This window comes from Papio anubis, chromosome 10 (assembly GCF_008728515.1).
Source record: "Papio anubis isolate 15944 chromosome 10, Panubis1.0, whole genome shotgun sequence".
Taxonomy (NCBI): Eukaryota; Metazoa; Chordata; class Mammalia; order Primates; family Cercopithecidae; genus Papio; species Papio anubis.
In genome coordinates this window covers 35,478,278-35,503,729 of record NC_044985.1, presented here as the reverse complement: position 1 = coordinate 35,503,729, position 25,452 = coordinate 35,478,278, and the positions used below count along the sequence as shown (strand labels likewise).

Below are 25,452 nucleotides of genomic sequence, written 5' to 3'. Positions count from 1 at the left end.
TACTGGAAATATAATAAAAAGAATACATTGACCAGACATGGTGGCTCACATGTCTAATGCTAGCACTTTGGGAGGCTGAGGAGGGAGGACCCCAGAGGCTGCAGTGAGTCATCATTGCACTATTGCACTCTGGCCTGGGGGACAGAGCAAGACCCTGTCTCAAAAAAGAAAAAAAAAAAAGTGTACATCAAATGCTTAATAAGCAAACTTCCCAGGAACATTTGAGTTTTTGAGTTATTCAAGTAATCTACTTATGAAGAGTATAAATAGAAACTATTCCATTATTCCATTCTTAATGATCTCCAGGGCAGGTCTCAAGATGAGCCATTAAAAATATTTTGCTAATTGTTTATTTTAAAATACAAAAAAAAAAAAAAAACTTCGATGTTACCTAGATTCAGACTGAAGTTGGCTTTTGCTTTATTTGTTGTATAAATTCAGTTTATATCAGACTTCTATCCAACTTCTGTCTGCCCTTTGTTTTCAAATAGTGCAAATATAAGGAGGCCTACGAGAAAGCCAAAGGCAAGCAAGTTGGATTTCGCAGTCTTCAGGATGATCCTAAACTGGTTCACTATATGAATGTGGCCAAAATGCAGTCTGATCGTGAGTACAAAAAGGGCTATGAAGCCAGCAAGACCAAGTACCACACACCTCTGGATATGGTCAGTGTGACAGCTGCAAAGAAATCTCAGGAGGTTGCCACCAACGCCAACTACAGACAGCCATACCACCATTACACTCTCCTGCCCGATGCCTTGAATGTGGAGCACTCCAGGAATGCCATGCAGATTCAGAGCGATGTATGTACTGGTTACCAAGTTGTTATCCATTTCTAATGGGTGGGAGGGAAAAATAGGCACCACTTACTCCATCCCACACCTGGCTGCACTCACTGTAATTAAGGATTCCCTCTAGAACTTGGAGTTTTAGGATTTCACTCATTTAAACTATAGGTAGCTTTGTTGTTAATTTTATATATATGCATACGCATATATTTAAAATGTTGGTGTTAGAGCCAAACATACGATATTGTCTATGAAAAATTAGGAGGCTTAAATAAGTGTGTTATATAATTTTCCTTCCAGTGCAAAATTCTGTTAATTTTTCATTTCTTTTTCTGAAGAAAGTTAACTTTTTAAAGGAATTGCTGGGTCAGGATTTCCTGTTCAAAACCACTATGAATGCAATTACTTTTATAATTAATTTCTTCTGAAAGACTGCAGGGAGTAAAAAGCAGATTATTCTTCCCCTCCCAGCTTCCCTTTTACTTTTTGATTGTAAGTAAATCATGTAGCCAAAGAAACCCAAGCCCTGACTGTTTCTGAAATGATTGTTTTTTTCATTGTAAAGAATCTGTACAAATCTGACTTCACCAATTGGATGAAAGGGATCGGCTGGGTCCCCATAGAGTCCCTAGAGGTGGAGAAGGCAAAGAAAGCAGGAGAGATTCTGAGTGAGAAGAAGTATCGCCAGCACCCCGAGAAGTTGAAATTCACGTACGCCATGGACACAATGGAACAGGCACTTAACAAGAGTAACAAACTGAACATGGACAAGGTAAGGACTCACCTGCCACCCTTGCCCAGGGAACCCTCATGGTATTCATGCCGTTGAGCCTGGCACTGCCCCCATCATCTCCTTCAGTGTTTCTATCTTTCTGATCGTCTTGATGGCGTTGGTGGGAGGGGACTCTATTGCTTGCATCATGTTTAGCGCATTCTCTTTCATAGTGACTCCCTCAGGTCATCGCTCAACAGCATGTTAAAAATGTGACAGAACCACAAAACTCCACATGGTTGTGCGGTGGGGGCAAGATGGTATTTGGTGCTTTGGTGGTGGAGGATTGCCTTATTCAACAATTTTTTTTCTCATTGTGTATTTAGTTTACTTGGCCCATCTTTTTGTTATTTCATCCATTTTCTAATATCAACAGTTAACCTCTTCTACCGTGTAGATGCAAATCTCTTCCTGTTGGTAGCATTGGGTCAAACTTGTCCCGCTGTAAAATCATGCACCTGACTTTCTCGTTGCAGAGGCTCTATACTGAAAAATGGAACAAGGACAAGACCACCATTCATGTCATGCCTGACACACCAGATATTTTACTCTCCAGAGTAAATCAAATCACCATGAGTGATGTGAGTAGATTAACAACAGCAAAAGCTAGGAAGAAGGTTAAAGGGAACTGATACTTACGTCTGCCTTTTTTTACATGCCAACCACTTTGTAGTCAGGACGTCTATTCTAACCCCGATAACAAGATGCTGTTGTTTTTCTATTTTCTTGTTTAGAAACTGTACAAAGCTGGCTGGGAAGAAGAAAAGAAGAAAGGATATGACCTGAGACCTGATGCCATTGCAATAAAGGCTGCAAGAGCCTCTAGAGACATTGCCAGTGATGTAAGCACTTCCACTGGGCCTTTTTGGGGCTGGGCAAGTAAGAACAAATGCGCCAAGCTTGTGTATATGTAGGAGCTGTGGTCAGCTCCATTCAGGGTTGGTGGGAATGCCATCCCATGTGACACACAAGACACCTCCCTTCACCTCATCCAAGCACTCTCTAATCATCTGTTCGTTAGTTAATATAAGTAGTGACTGAGTCTTGTTAAAATAAGTAGCCTTTAGAGTCTATTCAAATCATGTGCAATTCTAAGCAAATGTAAAGATGCAATCTACATATTTTACCAGGAGGCCCATGGCCGGGCCCTCTCTTTAAAGATGCACCATGAGAAATCATGCCTGCAGCCTTTTCTATCACTCAGACAGCTGAGTGGGGAAATCTGCTTTCTAAATCTCTCTAAACCAATTTATTTACACATCTCTTCAGTTAACTCTGAGATTATTTTCTTTCCATGGATTCAAGTCTGGGAAAAACAAAATCGAAGTAAAAAGAGTTTGCTCCCTGCCTCTCATGAGTGCCTCCCTTCTAATTTTAGAGTAGCTCTAAAACCCTTCATCTAAGACAAAGCTAATGTCACCTAGCGAATGGTACTTTGTTCTCTTTCTTTTACCATTTTCATCACCATCATGTCTTCTCTCTCCACAGTACAAATACAAGCAAGCCTATGAACAAGCCAAAGGGAAACACATTGGCTTCCGGAGCCTGGAAGATGACCCCAAGCTGGTGCACTTCATGCAGGTGGCCAAGATGCAGTCAGACCGAGAGTACAAGAAGGGATACGAGAAATCCAAGACCTCCTTCCATACCCCAGTGGACATGCTCAGTGTGGTGGCTGCCAAGAAGTCTCAGGAAGTGGCCACCAATGCCAACTACAGGAACTTGATCCATACCTACAACATGCTTCCTGATGCCATGAGCTTTGAATTGGCCAAAACTAGGATGCAGATTCAGAGTGATGTATGTGAAAGCCACATTTGCAGAGCGCTTACTCTGGATAATAAGTAACCATGAATGACCATAAGTCATGACATTTTGAAAATCCTGAAAGAAATTCATCTGCAGTTTCCCAACATAGTGTTTCATTTGCTACCTTAGATTGGATTCATGTCTTTTAACAAAAGGAGATCAATTCTAGAAACTAAAGTCTTGTTTTCTACTATTGTTGCTGTGAGCATTGTTGGATGCTGAATTCCACAACAGCAAATGGCACTTCATTTCAGAAAGAGTGTATTGAAAGAAATATATCTAGCAAAGATGGTCAAAAGCATAATAGGCTTTTAATAGAGGAATGAAAGGGAAAGTAAGAAATCAGATAACCTGATAGCTCCAGTCCCTCCCTCCCAACCGGGTTTCATTCTACCACTTTAACTTTGCAATTGCCTACCTTACTAATGAAATTTTTTGAGAAGGTGATGACTGATACAGCTTTTGGACTAAACGTAAGAAAGACTGAGAAGGAATAGAGCCAAGAATTTAGCTCAAGAGGCCATTTGATGGTTGAGAGGTGAATTAAGTTACAAACCCAAAGCAGACCAAAGCAAGCCTACCAAAGCAAGCCTACATTTATCTTTGGGAATGTGAGGACTGAGCCATTAATTGCCAGGGAGGTAATAAGTGCCTGAATGAAAGCAACCATGGTACAGTTGTAGAGAGAAATGTCAAAGCTGAGGAGCAAAAAATGAAATTTACACAAAGTACCGGGAAGGTTTCTGGCATACCTGAGGGAATTGTAATGGTGGTGGGTGATCAAAGACAGTGAAAGAGAAAAATGGGGTTTCCATAGTCATCTATTAACCAAGGGGCCTTGGGAGTTTTTGTAAGAAAGGTCAGCGTAGTTGCTTTTCTCAAGGAGATAACAGTCACCTGGCAGATGAATCTATGTGGTATTTCTTAGTACTTTTTCTTTATGAAGGCATTGAGAAAAACAAATCACAAAGACATTTCTGCTTAGTTTTTAATTTATCATGCAAGGAAATACAAAAAGGATAAAATTTTAGGGAAGAAATGGTTGAAGTTCATCATGCTATTGGTTAAATACCAATATTCTAGCAAATATTGAAGTGGAAAAGTTACAAATGAAGTGGAAGTTACAGAATATTAAACACGCACTTGGAATTCTTGGGAAGTTTCCGTTTCTTCTCATAATTTGTTTTCCTCTTTTGCAGAATCAGTACAAGGCTGACTATGCTGACTTCATGAAGGGCATTGGATGGCTCCCTCTGGGCTCCCTGGAAGCGGAGAAAAACAAGAAAGCCATGGAGATTATTAGTGAAAAGAAGTACCGCCAGCACCCAGACACTTTGAAGTATTCCACATTGATGGACTCGATGAACATGGTTTTGGCCCAGAATAATGCAAAAATTATGAACGAAGTAAGTCTTTTAATAATGCAGTGTCTCATATGCATCAGAGAAAATCCAGGTATAACTTACATGTAATCCACAGGCTTTGCTGATACAGTTATAGGGCATCACACTTGAGGTTATTTTACCTAGAAAAAGAGTCTTGTGGTTAAAAAAAAAAAAAAGATAGGAATTATTTCTAACTAGTAGTCTCAAATCTTCAATGAACCATCCTATCTTATTGACATAACCAAATAAATAGGGACTTTTTCTTTTATTGCACCTCTTGAAAATGAGTCCTGTTTGTCTAAGGTGAGGTTTAATAGACATTCATGACACTGAATCAGCCGATTTCCTGACGGCAGCTGGTGTTGCAAACCACCCCCCAAAGCCCAGTTTCCTTTCTGTTTTGATGGGATCAAAGAAAATTCCAAGATTATATGGCTATAGCAGCATTTCAAACCAGAATGTTCTCTGGGCAATCTTGAGGGCAATTGTTCTACATCAGTGTTCCCTTGGGTCATGAATTATTCCAGCTTTTAGAAAAGCCTTTCTCCATTTTTACATTGATTTGCAATAAGAGATCAAAACCAACAAGTACAATCAACTTTGAACATCTGTTTTTGAAGTTAAAAATAATAAAATAACTGCAGCAGCACTGGTGGATCAAAATGAGAAATGCCTTTGATTAACATAACAGAGAAAAAGATGATTTGGATCTAAACATGAAACAGTTGCAGAAAATAATGGCCCTAGTTGTGCTAGAAAGATAGAACTGGATTATGCTAAGCCAGAGAGTAAACCGCCTGGAGTCTTCAGAGAAGTGAATGATTTGTAGAGATCAATCTCCTTGAAAGGGACCTGCCTCAAAGACATGGCACAAATTTCTGTGCCTCTTTTAAGATTTAGAATCTAAACTATGAGGATATCTATTTTTTTCAGTGTTAGTGATTAACATTTCAGGATAATGATGCCAAGAGGAGAATCATAGAACTAACATGCACCAGCACTGAGAGACATCTTGATGATCATCAAGTTGAATCCTCCCACTGCAGAATTGAGAAAAGAACAGCCCAGAGAAGCAAAGCACCTCCCATAAGGGTACACAGCAGGTCAACAGCGGGGTCTGGACTAGAACAGGGATTCTGATAACTAGGCACTGCTCTTTCCACTAACATTTCACTGCCCAATACTATTACTACTAGCCACATGTGTTGATTTATGTTTGTATAAATCATATTAATAATTCAGTTTCTCATTCACATTAGCTACATTTCAAGTACTCAATCGAGTTCTACCATATTGGATTATGCAGAACATTTCCATCATTGCAGAAAGTTCTATTGTATAGTGCTGGTCTAAAACAAGGTTCAGAAAAATGACTGTTTTTGTAAATAAAGTTTTATAGTTACACAACCACAGCTGTTTGTCGGCATGTGGTCTCTGGCTGCTTTTGGACTACAGCAGCAGAGTTGAGTAGCTAATGACAGCAGTTTCGTAGCCCACAAGGCCTGAAATTTAAAGAATTTCTGTCTATACAGAAAAAGTTTGCCAACCTCTAGTCCAGAAGAAGGTTATTCTTATTTTAATTAATACGGACTAAAACAAAGAGATAGCATTTTTCATCTATTGCATTTGCAAAAATTAAGAAGCTGTGTTACACACAATATCTGTAAGGGAGTTTGTGTTAAAGCAAACTTTTAATGGGCCATTTGTTAAAATTTTAAATTCAGGTATCATTACCCTGTAGAAATCTTTATACATGTGTGCAAAGATATACATACATACATACACACAAGAATATGTTTGCAGTTTAGGGTTTCTGAAAGGAGATGCTGAGATGAAAATTGGAGTGCAGAGTATTTTTTAGGGATCCTAGTCCTTGGGAGGAAGGACTAGACGGGAGGAGAAGTTGAACAGTGATGCTGGCATGACAAAGGCTTGGCCAGTCCCACAGAGGGCTCTCAAGTGTCTCTGTAGTAGAGACCTGCATTGAGCTGAAATGGCTAGATCTTTGTACGCCCACTTCCATGAGCTGTTGAGTGTGGTTATCTGGGAAGTGCATGCTCTTGAGTGAGATAGCTGATGACTAGAAACTGTTTGTCAAAAGTTGGGGAATCAGGTCCTTCCTTGAATGGGTATATTGGTGGCACATCTCCATGTCCACCACAAGGATCATGACATTGCTTGTAGTAGAAAAAGGCTAGAGGCCATAAGTTAAATATTCATCAACAGAGAACTGGTTAACTTAATTAGAATATACCTCCTAATGAAATACTATGTAGCTCTACAAATGAATGAAATAAATTATTTTAAGAAGTTGTTCAAAGATGTCTATATTATTAAGTTAAAAATCAAGATGTAGAACATGACTTCATGCATATTTTAAAAGGACTATATGTGTGTTTAAATGTACACAGAAAATTTTAGGAGGCAAATGCTACCTCCATGCTGTAAGGTAAGGGGAAAAAGCATTTTTACTTTCTGTCTTCTTTCCTCCCTGCTGTATTGTTTGAATAAGCAACTTTTCCATTAAATTTTTTTTTGGGCCAGGTGCAGTGGCTCATGCCTGTAATACTAGCACTTTGGGAGGTGAAGGCAGGTGGATTGCTTGAGCTCAGGAGTTTGAAACCAGCCTGGGAAACATGGCAAAAACCCATCTCTACGAAAAATACAAAAATTAGCCAGGCGTGGTAGTGCCTGCCTGTAGTCCCAGCTACTCAGAGGCTGAGGTGGGAGGATGGATTGTTTGAGCCTAGGAGGTAGAGGATGCAGTAAGCCATAATTGCACTACTGCACTCCAGCCTGGGTGACAGCATGAGACTCTGTCTCAAAAATAATGAATAAATTAATTTAAACCTAGTTAATAAAAACACATGAAATATTGATACATATGTGTACAATGATATGTATGTACTAAGTAAGCTTCTTTTAAGATTTTAAACACTAATTTACACTGTTTTTTTCCTAGCATCTCTACAAACAAGCATGGGAGGCTGATAAAACCAAAGTCCACATCATGCCTGATATCCCCCAGATTATTTTGGCAAAGGCAAATGCAATTAATATGAGTGATGTAAGTATAGTTCCTCCTGTTGTCATCTTCCTCTCCAGCAGATTTGAACCAGTAAAAACAAATTAATTAATCTCTCTCTGTTATGAGAATGAATGTTTTAAAAATAATGGTGGAAATCCACACATGAGGCTCTTTCTCTTTCTAATTTTGCTTTGCAGAGTTGGAGTAGGCCTGTCAATGGGGTTGGGCCAAGCAGTTAAGAATTTGAAGGGTGACTGGATTTTGTTCTAGGGGGGCACTCCTTATTAAATTGAGAGATTTGGTAGAAAGAAACAGGCTTGGGGGCCAGGAGAAGAGAAAAAGGAAATGAGAGTTCTGGAATTTCGTTCTTAGCCTTTCCATCAAACCTTTGAGATGGTTCTGAGGAAGGGGTTAAATGGAAAGGGAAGAAAAACATTTTGAAGAATTTGGGGCAAACCCCATAACAAGGAATGTGCAACACTTATTAGAAAATGTATCGATGTTTTATTTCATTTCCTTTTTCGTCTAATCATAGTTGCTAGGAAATCTTCTAATCCTACCTATTTTTTTTGTTTCTTTGTTTGAATTCCACAGAGATTTGGAATAGCTGAGTTTTTCTTTAATTGTAGATTCCACATTATTATACAAATAAAAGTGCTGATTATAAAACAGTGACTTTTCTTTTGATGTCAGAATAGGGCTGTTTTGTAGTCTTCCTTTAACTCTTACTTGCATCAATAAGAATCTCCAGGACTATTACAATCTAATAGAGACCAGTAACTTTTACTTTTTTCTGGTAGTTTCCTGAAAACATGTTTAAGTTTGTTATAGATTGTTTTTCAAACACAGTTATGTTACTTGTAAGAACATTCAGCCACTAAAGCACCAATGAAGCATTCTACTTAAAAACAAAAAAAAGACACCACAGTGGTAGTTTACTCTTCTAAAAGAAATCCAGGCTTTCATATTCAGAAGAAAATTCTTCCCTTTGCCTCTCTTTACAGAAACTCTACAAACTTTCCTTGGAAGAGTCTAAAAAGAAAGGCTATGATCTCAGACCGGATGCAATTCCTATCAAAGCTGCTAAGGCTTCCAGAGATATTGCAAGTGATGTAAGTCCGAAGGAAAGCAGTCACCTGGCTGGGGGTTTCTAGGGAACTGAAATAATAAGGTTGAGTTCTGGAAACACTGAGTGGACACATTATGAAAAACAGTAGGTCTCACTCTCTGTGAATGCTTCTTAACCTTGCTTTTGTGTGTGCTCTGATATTTCTGAAAAAACACCAAGCTAACCACATGGTGACCCTCATAGATGTCAGCTCCCTCTCTCATGAGATCTAGATACACTTACTTTGAATCTGTCACCAATGCTATGGCTTGTAGAAATTCAAAGCCCTTCACTAAGCTTTCTTGGTGAAAGTCTCGTGTTGTTCTTGCCTCCTGCTTCTTCAGAGCTGATTTTTCTCCCAGGATGTCTCATGGATGCAAGAGTGCTGATCATCTGGGCTCATGATGGTTGATGAGTAAATAATCAGGAATTGTTGCAAACCAGTTGTTAAACCATCGGTGGCTTCATATCAGCTATGATGGGCATACTTACACCACAGAAATTGGCAAACACTACAAAGTGAGGCTTTCCCCGCACTGCGCGGCAAAAAGCAGGTGTACCAACACATCACTGTCATAACATGCCACCTATATGAAACTCAGTTCTTTCATTTGGTTGTTTCCACAAGAAATCCACTCACAGGGAGCATTTAATGACCTGGAGGTCCTGGGAGGAGCACATTTCAAAACACTCTTTCCTTGGTCACCCATGAGTTTTACTTTCTTTCCTCTTCATCTCTATTCTTCATCTTCCCTACCTATCCAGCCCATTCCACTCTCTCTTATTATCCTGAGAACTCCAAATTCTTCTCCCCTCTATTAACACTGGAGTAATTTGGTTCTACTAGCTTCTACCCCCAACTTGCACATGCAATCCCACAAGGAGATAGGCAGAAAAAGAAGCTCTCCATGGATCAAGATCTCCCCTCTATAGAAGAAAGTTGAGATGATAAATAGGACAATTTCTTCCCCCATTATAGCAGTTTAGAGAGTCTTAAAGGAAAAGGAGCTCCACAAATATAAAGCTATTCTAAAATTACACTCTGTGTCTCATAATTGAACCTTTTCTCATCAGTAAATGACTGACAGGATAATTTCTCAGGGCAGCAATAAGAGAAATGTTCTTTTTTTTTTTTTTTTTTTTCATTTTCTGTGTTCTTTTTACCTACTAAAGTCCTCTTTAGCACTAACAGCAAAGTACGTGCATAAGTCAGTGTAATGCACCATCACAAGATCTGGGTTCTAATCCTCAGTGGCCTCAACAGGTTGCTCAGCTCTCTGGGTCTCAACTTATTCATCTATAAAATGAGGGCAGTAATAAGAACTTTGCTATCTACCTCACAAGGGAGAGTTGTATTCAGTTACATCAATAAATATGAAAAATGTGTTCATGAACTATAGAGCTCTATACAAATATAATTTTTAATAATACAGTTACATCAATAAATATGAAAAATGTGTGAACTATAGAGCTCTATACAAATATAATTTTTAATTATAATTATACAAAAATAATATAGCATATTGACACTAGACCGATTTTTAGTCAAAGGAATTGCTCTGTGTAAAAACTCATATTTTCTTCACAGTATAAATACAAGCACGATTATGAAAAAGGGAAGGGGAAAATGGTTGGTTTCCGCAGTCTCGAGGATGATCCCAAATTAGTCCATTCCATGCAAGTGGCTAAGATGCAATCTGATCGGGAGTACAAGAAAAACTATGAGAACACAAAGACCAGCTACCACACCCCTGCTGACATGCTCAGTGTCACGGCTGCCAAGGATGCCCAAGCCAACATCACCAATACTAACTACAAGCACCTGATTCACAAGTACATCCTCCTTCCAGATGCAATGAACATTGAACTGACCAGGAATATGAATCGCATACAGAGTGATGTAAGGCTTTCTTCTACTTGGGTGATGGTTGGAATCTCATGGGAAGGGAGATTACAGTCTGTTTACATGCCATGCTTTTGTGTCTAAATGGATAAGATAAAGTAGAATTTGCTTATCTTCTTTATAGAATGAATATAAGCAAGATTACAATGAATGGTACAAAGGGCTTGGCTGGAGTCCAGCAGGTTCTCTGGAAGTGGAGAAGGCCAAGAAAGCAACTGAATATGCCAGTGATCAGAAATACCGCCAGCACCCGAGCAACTTCCAGTTTAAGAAGCTGACTGATTCCATGGACATGGTGCTTGCCAAGCAGAATGCGCATACCATGAACAAGGTACACAGAACAGTGGCCGTCCACACAGCTTCCACATGAGGAAAGGCTAGCAGGCTCTGGTTCTTGTTTGGAGAAATCTAATTCAGGTCCATCATTCCTAGGCAGTGGCAAACCGTTCCGGATCATTCCCCTACACCATCTTCTTCTGTCCACCTCTTACATTTTTTTCTTCTCTTGACCTTCTAGTTGGGTTAGAAATTATTTATATTTTTAATTATTATATCTTCAATACTTTCCATTGTAGAGAACAGAAAATACTTAAAAGATTATTTTTTAAAATCTGAGTTTGTTTTTAGAGTCTTTTCTGAATTATATGCTACTTAGTTATTACTTTACTATGTCAAATTGAGTGCATTCAAGTACTAATATATAAATACATATTTTTCTTTCCTGCTTGTCCCAGTTATTCCAATTTCATGTCTTTTTTTCCCACTTCCTAGTATTTATACACCGTTGATTGGAATAAAGATAAGACCAATGTTCACGTGATGCCTGATACACCAGATATTTTACAAGCCAAGCAGAATCAAACACTGTATAGTCAGGTAAAGTTACATAAAAACTACTTGTAAGGGTTTTGTATTGAAACTTATGAACTTATAAAATAATGTAATAGTAAATACTGATATAAATGTTGAAGCAATGGAAGTTTGGAAATGACACACTGATTAGCCCAGGATGTTGCAAAATAGAGTGGTTAAGAGCAAAGGCTTCAGCCACAACTGTATACTTCATGGAGCAGGTTCTGTGTCTGTTTATCTCTGTGTTCATTGTGCTTGATACCAAGCAGGAAATCAATAGATAATTGTTGAAAAAAATTGCATCAAACAGCCGAGTGCAATGACATGCACCTGTAGTCCTAGCTACTCAGAAAGGTGAGGCAGGAGGATCCCTTGAGCCCAGAAGTTTGAATCCAGTTTGGACAACATTGGGAGACCCTATCTCTAATAAATAAACACATAAATAAGGTAAAAATTGCATCAAACAGACTTGGTATGAGTTTTGGCTTTGCCATTTTTGAGATGTATGATACTGGGTAACTCAATTACCTGTCTAAATCTCACTTTCCTCATCCCTAAAGTTGGGACCATAAACGTACCTATGACATTGGATTGCCATGAGGACTAAATGGGAAATTCTGTGTAAGATCCTCAACACAGTGCCTGGCCCATGGAAAGTACTGGATAACTATGAGCTATTTTTGTTATTACCCAGTTCTAACACACATACATCCATTCAATCAGTAAAGTCAACTCAGAAAGATTGCAACTAAATTATTGCAATTTATAAAAAGTATTTCATTTATTGCTTTTATCACTTAGCTAATTAAAATGTTGTGACCTGTTTTTATTAGCAATTATCTTAATATCTATCTTCAAAATAGTAAGCCAAGGTGGTATTTAACAGCAGTGAGAAAAGTACCTGATATGCCTGATATGACCATATTGTTTCTGAACAGCAGAGGCTGTGATAAAATATACCACCAGGATTCTCACAGCCAAAAAAGATTAAAGCCAGGTCATATGATGCTGAGCCAGTGCTTTTTCTACTCCTTTAAACAACTTGTTTTATTTTTATCCATATCTTTAAAGATAGAGTAGATGATGTTCGATCTGATATTCACTCTGTAGGTAAACTTTTCCCTAATAATCTGCTGAGATTCTTTATATAGGCAGAATAATGCTGAAGAATATCTTTAATTTTCAGAAACTCTATAAACTTGGATGGGAAGAATCTTTGAAGAAAGGCTATGATCTCCCAGTTGATGCGATTTCTGTACAGCTAGCTAAAGCTTCAAGAGACATTGCTAGTGATGTGAGTACTAGTTTGAGTTCTAGAAGGATATATTTTTATCTGAATCAGGTAACTTAATGTCAGTAACTATTTTTATAGATAGGCTTTACCTTTCAAAATATAATGCTTCCTTCATTTTCTTCTACGCTCTTCATTTATCCAGAGTTCACTCTTCTTTTTCACTGTTCGTATGTCCAAAGGGGCTTCCTGAATAGAGGTCGGGCCTGAAGACCTCTAAGATCCATTAGAGTAAGATGCTCTACTTGGGGATATTACAAAGGACCCAAGATTGCAAGTTTTCCCTACTTTCCTGAAAATATAATAATTTTCCTGTTTTCTACTTGTCTATTTTAGATAAATTCAAAGTGCCAGATAATAAATCAACCTCAACAAACTGATGCTGATAGATTTTATATGCACATCTTTTAAAACAGGCTGTCAGTTATTTCAGTTTAACCCATTTTGCACTTATATAATTGTAATAAATTACGTTGGGACTTAAAAAATCCAAGAAGGTCCAGAAATTTAGGTTTAAGTTCCTAAGGGCTTACTTAATTCTTCTTTCTGCTGAAAATCTGGTCTAAAGTTCATAGACTCACTCTCCCAAAGGTAGATTCTAGTTATGATTAGAAATGGTAGTAAATCTGGTGAAAAACTAGGTATTGTCTCTATTGGTTAATTTTTTACAAGTATTTTACTTAGATATTCTGCATATTGCTAGCATATCATTTTGTTAATCCCAAAACTTAACCACAAAAATTCAGAAGGTCTTGGTTATAGTGAATAAATTACCAGGATTTCATAGGGAAGCAGGACCTCTTAATTAAAATCTTTAAAAGAAAACAGGGATTTGGTTAATATGCAGGTTGAAGTACAGAGTGGAGGAAAAGAGTGCCTAAAAATGGAATCTGACAATAAATTCTAAGAACATAAGGGAAGATTTTATTTAATTCACTTAATTTCTGGCACTCCAGAAATGTGGGAAAACTAATATGATGATACATTATTACCCACTCTCCAGCTTGCAGGTCAATCCCTTATTAAAATAAATCAACGAGATGATAAACCTAAAGCAATAATGATGTGTAAACTCATTTTCATTTAATGCTATATGCTAAAGATAGTTTAGGAATTGAAGAAATAACATCAATAATCTCCTAACAACTCAACAATTTGATAGTACCTCATTTCTTTTTGTGTGAACCCATTAATTCGAACCTTTTGAAATCTTACTCTCAAATGAACTATTAGTGAACTTTCCCACTATTATAGAGATGTATTTTCCTCAATTTCAAATGTCCTTGTATTTGTAAAATTTCAGAAAATTAAAACTATTTTTATAAGTATTTAATTTAATGAATTAGAATCATAGAATTTAGAGTTGGAAGATAAAGGACATTTAATCTAATCTCCCACTCAGCATCCTACCTTCTTTCCATTTCGAAAAGTCTGTAGATACTTAAAAATATAAGAATTTTGGAGGCTGGGTGCAGTGGTTCCCTCCCGTAATCTCAGCACTTTGGGAGGCCAAGGCAAGAAGATCATTTGAAGCCAGGAGTTCAAGACCAACCTGGGCAACATAGTGAGACTCTTTCTTTACAAAAAATAAAAAATTAGCCGGGCATGGTGGTGTGTGCCTGGAATCCCAGCTACTTAGGAGGCTGAGATGGGAGGATCACTTGAGCTCGGAAGGTTGAGGCTTTAGTGAGCCATGATCACACCACTGCACTCCAGCCTGGGCAATGGAGCAAGACGGTGTCTCAAAAATAAAAAAATTCTTTAAAGGAATTTTGGAGTCCTTCAGGGCAGGTCATTTCTTTGTTAGATCATTTCCAGTTGCCATTATATAGCTTCTTATTTTTACGTAAATAATTTACCGATAAGCTCTAGATCTCTGTTCTACACCACCACAAGTAGCCTATTTCCACTTCCACTTGATAGCTTTTCAGACTTTTTCATATTTGCCCTCCTTTCGTTTCAGTTTTATACATTCTTCAATATTCTGATCATTCTATTTGTAATTTATGCTGTTTTTTCAAAACTCCTGTCAAAATAGAATCCCTCAAAATTTAGTGTTGTTTTCTTGATACAGGAGGTCAGTTCAGAGAGCTTATTTGTGCCCCATACAGAATCTATGGCACTACTTTTTAAAAAGCAATTTTGTCAGATTGCTTATGTTGAACTTATAGTCCACTTAAACTCCTGAATATTTTATATATGTAATAATGAGGCTGGGTATCATGTAAGGTATAAGATGTGTTCAGCACCTAACATCAAGTAAATGCTGTTATTATACTCATTATTGTTATCACTGTTGTTACTGTCATCTAGTACTAATGTAATTTTTCTCAATTGAATCCAAATACCAAATTTTACTTTTACTGTCTTAAATTTATGTAATCATTTTGATCCATTTGGCAGTATGTGGAGCTCTTGTGGAATTTTCTTCCTAATCTAACATATTTAGTGATTTTTAGCCATCTGCACATGCAAGATATGGATCCCAAACAGGACAAGGACAAGGTTATATGACATAACCACATGGCAAGCCACAAAAAAATCCTGCTATTTAATAAATTAGTCTCCACTATTAGGTGTATTTACTTAGTCATGTATCTTCCTGATTTTTCTGTCATTTAGCCCATAAGGATTATCATTTCCATAAGAATATCACAAGAGCTATATTAAATACAACCCCAAAGTCAGAATACACAATAGCTAGCACAACCAAACATATATTTCTGCATCTAGTTAGAATTAATTTCTTATAACCTCTGTTGATACATTACATTTCTATGTATCAACATTAGATTTCTTCAGAAGCTTCCATGTAAACAAGGCTTAGTTTAAGTAAGTAAACATTCCATACTAAGGTAGCATAGACAACCCTTCTCTCATTTCGGTTTTGGAAAACAAACATGAAAACAAGGCAAATTGAAGCTGAGTGAGGTGGCATGTGCCTGTAATCCCAGCTACTAGGGAGGCTGAAGCTAGACGAGTAGGCCTGGGAGTTCAAGACCAGCCTGGGAAACATAGTGAGATCCGTGTCTCAAGAAAAAGAAAGAAAAGAAAAAAAAGAAAGTTGAGCTTAACTCGGCCTTTGTTTGTGTACTAAAAGAGCTGTGTTTTCTCTGATTTCAGTTTAAATACAAACAAGGCTACCGAAAGCAACTTGGCCACCATGTTGGATTCCGGAGTCTGCAAGATGACCCAAAACTTGTGTTGTCCATGAATGTAGCCAAAATGCAGAGTGAAAGAGAATATAAGAAGGACTTTGAGAAGTGGAAAACTAAGTTCTCCAGTCCAGTGGACATGTTGGGAGTGGTACTGGCCAAGAAGTGTCAGGAGTTGGTTAGTGACGTGGACTACAAGAACTACTTACATCAGTGGACATGTCTGCCTGATCAGAACGATGTTGTGCAAGCTAAGAAAGTTTATGAACTGCAAAGTGAGGTCAGTTTCTATTAAATGCAATAGTTTATATATTAATTCATATTTTATACGAGTAGCTATTTAGACAAAGAGAAGTGAAACTAGGAATTGTTACTGAAAATCTAAAATGCATCTGTTTGTAATGCATAGAATCACTTGAATCTAGGATCCAGGTGACAATGGGATTTTGATGGCTTGCTCTGTCTTTTCACAGAATCTATATAAATCTGACCTAGAGTGGCTGAGAGGCATAGGATGGAGTCCCTTGGGTTCTTTAGAGGCAGAAAAGAACAAGCGGGCTTCGGAAATCATCAGTGAGAAAAAATATCGTCAGCCTCCAGACAGAAACAAGTTCACCAGCATTCCTGATGCCATGGACATAGTTCTGGCAAAGACAAATGCCAAAAATAGGAGTGATGTGAGTAGCACTCTGGAAATAAATAAAATAGATTATAGTGCCTGCTACCTAGTATTTGCTCAATAGCACTTGCTTAATAAATGAGTAGAACCGCAAAGCATTGCCTCATACATCACCACATAACATTTTATATTGGATCGCGTTATTTAAATTAGCAACTATCCTACACTGAATCGTGTAAAAATGGGTCAGTGTCAGTTTTTGTCACCCAAAGCTTATTTATTATTTAACCAAAATGTAATGGGAAAATGATTGAACAAACTTTTTTCTTTGAAACTTGAGTGCATGAAGCACCCAGATGTTTTTTGTTGGGGTAGAGTGTATGAGGGGGAAAGATTTTGAGTACCTTACACAGGCACAATTGATGTGTTATAAAGAGTGTATTTCCTGACAAATGATTATAATGCTTTTAGTTTAGCTGAATCAAGATAAATGGATAATTCTGTCACTGTAAATAAGTATATATTTCATCTTCAACTTATTTTCTTCACCAGCTCTGACACCAGTGTCTAACACATAATAGGTACTCAATAAATAATCATGGAAAAAAATAAATAAAACATAGCAGGGTGGAGTAATTATATGCAAAGAAGGGAAAGATTACTCAACACTGCTCAGCTAAAAGCCTAACCGTGAACATTACAGAGTATTGAAGTATGTGCCCTGAAATCTGTAATTGGTAAGAAGATTTAAATAGATATATAATAACCATCTGTTATTAGGAGGATCTAAATATGTATATACTGTAGGTCTTAGAAGGATCTGAATATATATACTATATGTAATATGCTATATACTTTACATATATCATATATATCAGAAGTTTTATATAATATATAAGCCCATAATCAGCTTACAATAAGCATTGATAAACTGTAGTTCCTCTTTTCCTAACTAACCCCTTAACAGACTTTTTATAATGTTGATTTCCAGAATGTATAGTAAATGTTGACCTGTCAGGTTCATTATGAATGTTTAAGCATTTACTTATTCTTTTGTTGTTTTATGATGACAGTCAGAATCCAACAAACTGAGAAAACAACAAATTTGTATAAAATATTTCCCCCTTCTTGGAATCCAAGTTTCTTTTCTCTCCGTGAAACAAGAGAGAGATCATGAAGTTTATCAATATACGTGTTCCGGGACAGGACTTCCCAGCAGTGCGCTCTAGTTTGGGGAATGCTGAAATATGGAGCTCTCAGGCCTCAGGGCCACCACACAAAACCCGAGCCAGCTGGGGTCCTTCAGCCCGCTGTCTCTCCTTCTGAATAGACTGATGCGCCTATCCTAGTGTAAATAATAACAGCATTTTCTCTGCATTCCATGTGGTGAAAGTGGTGCATGCCATTGAAGAAATAGTCTAACTTAGTGACTCTCAACCAGAAGAAATTTTGCCCCACAGGAACATTTAGCAACATCTAGAAATATTTTTGGTTTTTACAACTGGGGAGTGGCATGCTACTGGCATCTAGTGGGTAGAAGCCAGGGATGCTGCTAAGCACCCCACAATGCACAGGGCAGCCCCCACAACAAAGAATCATCCAGTACACAATATCAGTGGTTAGGAGGTAGAGAAACTCTGCTGTTTGCTTGGTGGGTACAATGTGTGTTGCTCCAGTGATGGATGCACTGAAGGCCCTGACTTTACCACAATGCAGTTGCACTTGTGCCCCCACGAATATATGGAAATAAAAAAAAGTTTTAAAGAGAAAATCGGGTGTTACTAAATCCAAAAGGGTAGTGCAGAACCAGGATACACGCATGTGGAAATTAACAAGCCTTGCCTTTGTTTTGGTGCTGAGGGTCTTAATTGACTTCTCTGGGTTATATGCACCATGGCAAACGTGCAGGAAAAAGAAAAGTGCCATACACACACATCTCATGCTGCACACCTCAAAGGGAAATGGACAAGTTTAAGGAATCAATCAGACCAAAAAAATTTTATATTGAAATAATTTCAGGCACTCAGAAAAATTGAAAAAATAGTACATGTAATTCACATATGTGTGTATGTGTGTGTGCGTATACCCAGATTCCCCAAATGTTAACATCTTACCACATTTGCCTTCTCTTTTTGTCTCTTTTTCTCCCTTTCTTTCTCTCAGATCTAGACCTATATCTATATATCTCTATGAGAAATTAAATTGTTTCATGATGCCTATTCTGCCTGTATTTCCCAAAAATAAGAATATTCTCAATAATCACATTGTGATGATTAAAATCACAAAATTAATTTTCACTAGTCTGCTAGTCTACAGAATTCAGTTTTATCACTAATATCCTTTATAAGAAAAGAAAATATTTTCTCTGGCTCAGGATTTAATCCAAGACCACAGGTTGCATTACTTGCTATGTCTTTAGTCTCTTTTACTCTGGACTAGTTCCTCACTGTTTCTTTGCCTTCCAAGTTTTTGACATTTGTAAAGAACATAGATCAGTTATTTTGTAGAATCTCTTTCCATTTGGGTTTTCTGGTGGGTCCTTATGATAGACTCAGATTATCTTTTCAGTAGGAGATCACACATTGTGTCTTCCTCAGTACCTCATATCAGGAGGCACAGGATATCAATTTGTTCTATTACTAATAACTTAAACACTTGGTTAAAGTGATATTGCCAGGTTGCTATACTGTTGAGTAACCATTTTATCCTTTGTAATTGATAAGTAATCTGGCAGGGAGATTTTCTGACCCTGTGTAAATATTCTGTTTTTCATCAAATTTTCCTAGTTTTAGCTGGGCACGATGGCTCACACCTGTAATCACAGTACTTTGGGAGGCCAAGGCAGGTGGATCACCTGAGATCGGGAGTTCAAGACCAGCCTGGCCAACATGGTGAAACCCCATCTCTACTAAAAATACAAAAATTAGCTGGGCATGGTGGTGGGTGCCTGTAATCCCAGCTACTTGGGAAGCTGAGGCAGGAGAATTGCTTGAACCTGGGAGGTGGAGGTTGCAGTGAGCTGAGACTGCGCCATTGCACTCCAGCCTGGGCAACAAGAGTGAAACTCTGTCTCAAAAAAAAAAAAAAAGAAAATCCTAGTTTTAGTAAGTCAATGAAACTTTTGTTTGGATCCCCTTGTCTTCTGTTGAAGAGACATAAGGATGGCTTTGGGACATCAAAGAGATTTTGATAAATTCCCCCCAAAAAATCATTTTGGGAATCCTAATCTTTCACAATGATTGTGAGGTATAATTATAAATAATAAGCCACATGGAAGATGGACAAAATGGCTCACATTTGTAATCCCAGCACTTTGGGAGGCTGAGGCGGGCAGATCACCTGAGATGGGGAGTTCAAGGCCATCCTGGCCAACATGGCAAAACCCTGTCTCTACTAAAAATACAAAAATTAGCCTGCTATGCTGGCGCTTGCATGTAATCCCAGCTACGCAGGTGGCTGAGGCACCAGAATCACTTGAACTCAGGAGGCAGAGGTTGCAGTGAGCCATGATTGCGCCATTGCACTCCAGCCTGGGCAACAGAGTAAGACTCTGTGTCAAAATAATAACAAGCCACATAGGAAATAAAACTCCCTGACTTCTAGGCACACTTTGAATAAGACAGCTTTTGAAAAGGCAAGGGCTGCCTCTCAATTAAACACTGAGGGACACAACCCAAAAGATGGAGAAGCCTGTTTCATTTGATAATATTGGCAAAGCATGTGATTACCTAGATTGATTTCTTGTAGGCAGGATTTTCTGTAACTTTGAAAATGTGACCCATAATCTCCGTTTTGAAAGGCAGTTATGTTCCAGATAAATCAAGAAATAATGCATCTATTTTCTGCTTATGTTCCAGATAAATCAAGAAATAATGCGTCTATTTTCTGCTTATGTTGTTCTGCTTATGATATCAATTCCATATAATGTTTAATTAAGATAAAATCAGCAATTCTGTTTGAAGCCAACTGTGTCATTCACTAATCTAACAACACCACTGAAAAATTCTTATTTCTTATTTTAGAGACTTTATAGAGAAGCTTGGGACAAAGACAAGACTCAGATCCACATCATGCCTGATACGCCTGACATTGTTCTGGCTAAAGCAAATTTAATCAACACAAGTGATGTAAGTTTTCAAATTCAGCATGTGTTTTCAGAAAGCTCATTTTGATTGTTTCTAAATCAGTGAAGTTTTCTGGAAGTTCTTTGAATCCCTGAATTATTATAATTAATGAACTACGTATGACTTAGATTCTTTATTTAGTGGCTTGTAGATTGAACATCGAAATGTTAGTACTCACTGTGTCAGGCAGAATGGGGAGTCTGTATTCTATGTTCCTTGCAGTCCATTGTTACACATATCATCACAGGGTGATGGCTTGTATTGCATTTCCCAGTGTGGACAGGCACTCTTTGCAGGCAGAGACAATTCTTATTGAGTCTACAGTGCTTATCTAGAATCGTGCCTGACACATAGTAGATACTCAATGAAATTTTGGATCAGTGAGCATACAAAAGCCATGCAGGAGAATTTCATTTTTATTGTCATTGTCATTGCAGCATAAGCTCCTGAAATTTATACATCTGAAAATTAAATATTTTAAAAACAAATTCTAAATTCTAATAGAATGACTTTAACATTAAAGAATGTATCAAAGTAATGCCACAAAGGACTAACAGATAAACACAAGTCCAAGATCAACAGGCACTTTAAATAATCTGGTTTCTGGATAAAAGTACATTTAAATTATATTCTCAATTTTTAAGTTATGTCACAGATCTGAAAAAAAAATTATTTTGCTTAAGCTTTTAAAATTCATTATTTAAACTTTCTTCAAAACATCTTAAGTTTTAGAAATTATGGTGGACTCAGTATCTTACCTATAAATGTGGATCCTATTTTGGATGGTCCCATATTGGGAGACAGACTATTTCACAATGCATCAGCTACATGGAAGAGATAACCCCTTAGGCATAATTTTTTCTCATTAGAATAATTAGATGAAAAGCCATAGCTCTTTTCTAATGAAAACTTCTAATGAAACAGCCAATGTGAATTGAAAAACAGCACCTAAATAATAATCCATTTCATTTCTCTATTGTTTTACTTCTGCCTGATTCTTGCAAGTATAGACAGGCACTGTATAACAACAGTTTGGCCAACAAAGGCACACATACAGAATGGTGGTCCCATAAGATAGTACCATAATCATACTGTATTTTTGCTGTATCTTTTCCATGTTTAGCCATATTTAGATACACAAATATTAATACTTCCCATTGTGTTACAGTAGCCTATACTAGCATGCTCTACAGGTTTGTAGCCTAGGAGGAATAGGCTATACCATATAGCCTAGGTGTGTAGTAGACTGTACCATCTAGGACTGCATAAGTACACTCTGTGATGTTCCCACGAGGACAAAATCACGTAACAATACATTTCTCAGGATGTATCTTTGTCATTAACCAATGCATGACTGTATTTGGGAAGAGCTGACAATTTTGCTGATTTAGGTAATTGAGGAGCTTTAAAGTTTAAAACAGGATCATTAGCAATCAATGGGCATAATTTCTAATTACACTTGAGTATTCTGGGGCACAGATGCTACTCTCATGGACTCAAAATATTTAGCACATTTGATCATTATGCTATATTTGTCTATGGGGAACATAGTGATCTTCATTTCTTAACAGAAACTCTACCGAATGGGTTATGAGGAGCTGAAGAGAAAAGGTTATGATCTTCCTGTTGATGCCATACCAATCAAAGCAGCAAAAGCCTCCCGGGAAATTGCCAGTGAAGTAAGATTTTATCCTTTGTTGATATCGATTTGATTACAATTTGTCACTTCAAAGCAGTCTCAATTTAATTTCAAATTGAACAAAATCTAAGGGGCAACAAATTACAATGGAATAAAATGATCCCATGCAGTGTGGGATGAGGATAAGATCAAGGATGCATTTATTATGTATGGAATTTCATAGCTGAATTTAGCCTTTAATCTTTCTTATCAAAAGACTGAAGTCTTTGGCTCTCTAGGCTTAGTAAAATATTTAGAGTTAATGTGCTTTGTAATTTGCCACAAAGATGGCAACAGAAGTTAATTTTGAAAGGAATAAGACACATTTTTTTTTCTTTAGTACAAATACAAAGATGGTTACCGCAAGCAGCTCGGCCACCACATTGGAGCCCGGAACATTGAAGATGACCCCAAGATGATGTGGTCCATGCATGTGGCCAAGATCCAGAGTGACAGGGAGTATAAGAAGGACTTTGAGAAGTGGAAGACCAAGTTCAGTAGCCCAGTGGACATGCTGGGGGTGGTGCTGGCCAAGAAGTGCCAGACCTTAGTCAGCGACGTGGACTACAAGAACTACCTGCACCAGTGGACATGCCTGCCCGACCAGAGTGATGTCATCCATGCTCGGCAGGCCTATGACCTCCAGAGCGACGTGAGTCTAAGATTTTCCTTTGGCCAACAAAACATGATGTCTGCTTTTTAAAGTATCAGAGTCCCGTCGTGAGGGGAGTTGAGTTTACACAATTACCCTGGACTAATGCCCAAGCCCCATCTAGTCACCCAAACATCTGGAGGCAACATTATTCCACAAAGACCCAGCAAACACCCATTGCTTTGGTGGAAGCCTCTAGATTGTTGAGCTAGACAATCAAAGGATTGAGTCATTTTCTATGTGCTTCTGTTTAAAATGTTTTTCAAAATACGCTTTTAATCTGAACATTTTGTTGATTTATAATTCATACCAAAAATTTAGAATTTTCTAATAATTCATGTATTAAAATATATATAATATAATATGAACTTTTATTTAGGGGCAAATGATTTAATTATGACAAATTATGATAAATGATTTAATTATAACAAATTTGTCACTTGCACTTTCAGAATTTGTACAAGTCAGACCTTCAGTGGCTAAAAGGCATTGGCTGGATGCCTAGTGGTTCTCTTGAGGATGAGAAAAACAAACGAGCCACCCAGATTTTGAGTGACCACGTTTACCGTCAGCACCCAGATAAATTTAAGTTTTCCAGCCTTATGGATTCCATACCAATGGTTTTGGCAAAAAACAATGCCATTACCATGAATCATGTAAGTCTTATCTTTGTTTGAGGAGGTTATTAATTTTTTTGTTTATGGAAACACTGAAATCTGTTTCTATAAAAGAAAACTTATTTTTGATTCCTTTGCTTGGTACTAATGTGGTTTTAAACTATTGTGCTTCTTATTGACACAAGACATCTAGACCTGAAAATGTCACAAATATCAATTCACTGAGCTGAATTTCTTGATTCTCATTAAAAATCAGACTGTCTGCATGTATCTATTTATTACTGGCCTGTACCAGTCATGTCTCTCTGTTTCTCTTAGCGCCTCTATACAGAAGCTTGGGATAAGGATAAAACCACTGTCCACATTATGCCAGACACCCCTGAAGTTTTATTAGCAAAACAAAACAAAGTAAATTACAGTGAGGTAAGCAATATATTCATAGTGCAGGATACATTTTCCTTACAATGCACTTTCTAAATCTAACTTATTATTAATGTCTGTTTTAGAAACTGTATAAGCTTGGCCTAGAAGAAGCCAAGAGGAAAGGTTACGATATGCGGGTAGATGCCATTCCTATCAAGGCAGCCAAGGCCTCCAGAGATATTGCAAGTGAAGTAAGTATACTTGGAAAATTCTTTGCCTTAGCTGTGGCTCAAAGATTTATTTCTCTCTCCTGGATTTAGAGTGGCACAAGTAAGCCATGAGGTTAAAGCTGTTGCTACAGTTTATTGTTTCAATGAATGGTTTAAAATAATGGTAATAGAGTTATCAACACAAAGGCCAAATTCTAGTTATGGTTGAGTCCATAGCAACATACATTTCAAAACATGTCCATCTCTTGCTGAACAAAAGTATTAGATACTTGACTATAGTTCATATAATTGTTTTGGCTTTTCCAATGATGTATTTCTCATATACAATTGAACTTATTGTAGGGTTCCTTCAAAACCCAACCTATGCTGTATGAACCAATGAATCTACAAGGGCTGAATTATAGGACACATTATTCAAAGTTCAACGATTCATATGGAACATATGTTTGTTTCCATATCCAGTCGTGGGCTACAAATATTTGCTCTCTTTAAAAGATAGATTTGCTCACTATTGCAACCACAGAAAACCAAACACCACATGTTCTCACTTGTAGGTGGGAATTGAACAATGAGAACACTTGGACACAGGGTGGGGAATATCACACACTGGGGCCTGTCGTGGGGTGGGGGGAGGGAGGAGGGATAGCATTAGGAGATATACCTAATGTAAATGACGATTTAATGGGTGCAGCACACCAACATGGCACATGTATACATATGTAACAAACCTGCACGTTGTGCACACGTACCCTAGAACTTAAAGTATAATAAAAAAGGATTTGCTCACATTTCTAAAAATTTTTATCTTTCCATTTCTTTTGTCTATGAAGTTAAACAAACAAACAAAAAACTCTAGATTTTTTTCTTTATTTCCAAAATATGGGAAGTAATCATAATTTAAGAATAAATGACAATCACAGAAGGGTTAAATACCATATAATAAAATACCTGCTGTCATTAAAAATCATGCGTATAGGTCAGGCACCGTGGCTCACACCTGTAATCTCAGTGCTTTGGGAGATCAAGGTGGGAGGATCACTTGAGGGCAGGAGTTTGAGACCAGCCTGGTCAGCATAAC

The 25,452-nt window shown here is 37.5% G+C and overlaps 1 protein-coding gene across 30 annotated transcripts in view; it reads left to right on the top strand.

Annotated features, from left to right (window-relative positions):
• NEB (nebulin) overlaps positions 1–25,452 on the top strand; it is a 222,186-nt gene that overhangs the window by 62,461 nt on the left and 134,273 nt on the right. For 28 of the 30 annotated variants that reach the window (XM_021923612.2, XM_021923611.2, XM_021923610.2 and 25 more), the window contains exons 41-60: positions 492–803; positions 1,354–1,560; positions 2,037–2,141; positions 2,295–2,402; positions 3,049–3,360; positions 4,569–4,775; positions 7,717–7,821; positions 8,787–8,894; positions 10,479–10,790; positions 10,918–11,124; positions 11,565–11,669; positions 12,832–12,939; positions 16,060–16,371; positions 16,565–16,768; positions 20,733–20,837; positions 22,406–22,513; positions 22,853–23,164; positions 23,617–23,820; positions 24,100–24,204; positions 24,288–24,395. In XM_021923612.2, the coding sequence (XP_021779304.2) occupies positions 492–803; positions 1,354–1,560; positions 2,037–2,141; positions 2,295–2,402; positions 3,049–3,360; positions 4,569–4,775; positions 7,717–7,821; positions 8,787–8,894; positions 10,479–10,790; positions 10,918–11,124; positions 11,565–11,669; positions 12,832–12,939; positions 16,060–16,371; positions 16,565–16,768; positions 20,733–20,837; positions 22,406–22,513; positions 22,853–23,164; positions 23,617–23,820; positions 24,100–24,204; positions 24,288–24,395 (3,654 nt within the window). The remainder of the gene's footprint in view (positions 1–491; positions 804–1,353; positions 1,561–2,036; positions 2,142–2,294; positions 2,403–3,048; positions 3,361–4,568; positions 4,776–7,716; positions 7,822–8,786; positions 8,895–10,478; positions 10,791–10,917; positions 11,125–11,564; positions 11,670–12,831; positions 12,940–16,059; positions 16,372–16,564; positions 16,769–20,732; positions 20,838–22,405; positions 22,514–22,852; positions 23,165–23,616; positions 23,821–24,099; positions 24,205–24,287; positions 24,396–25,452) is intronic. The other 2 variants (XM_031651247.1, XM_031651249.1) reach the window with 2 other exon arrangements.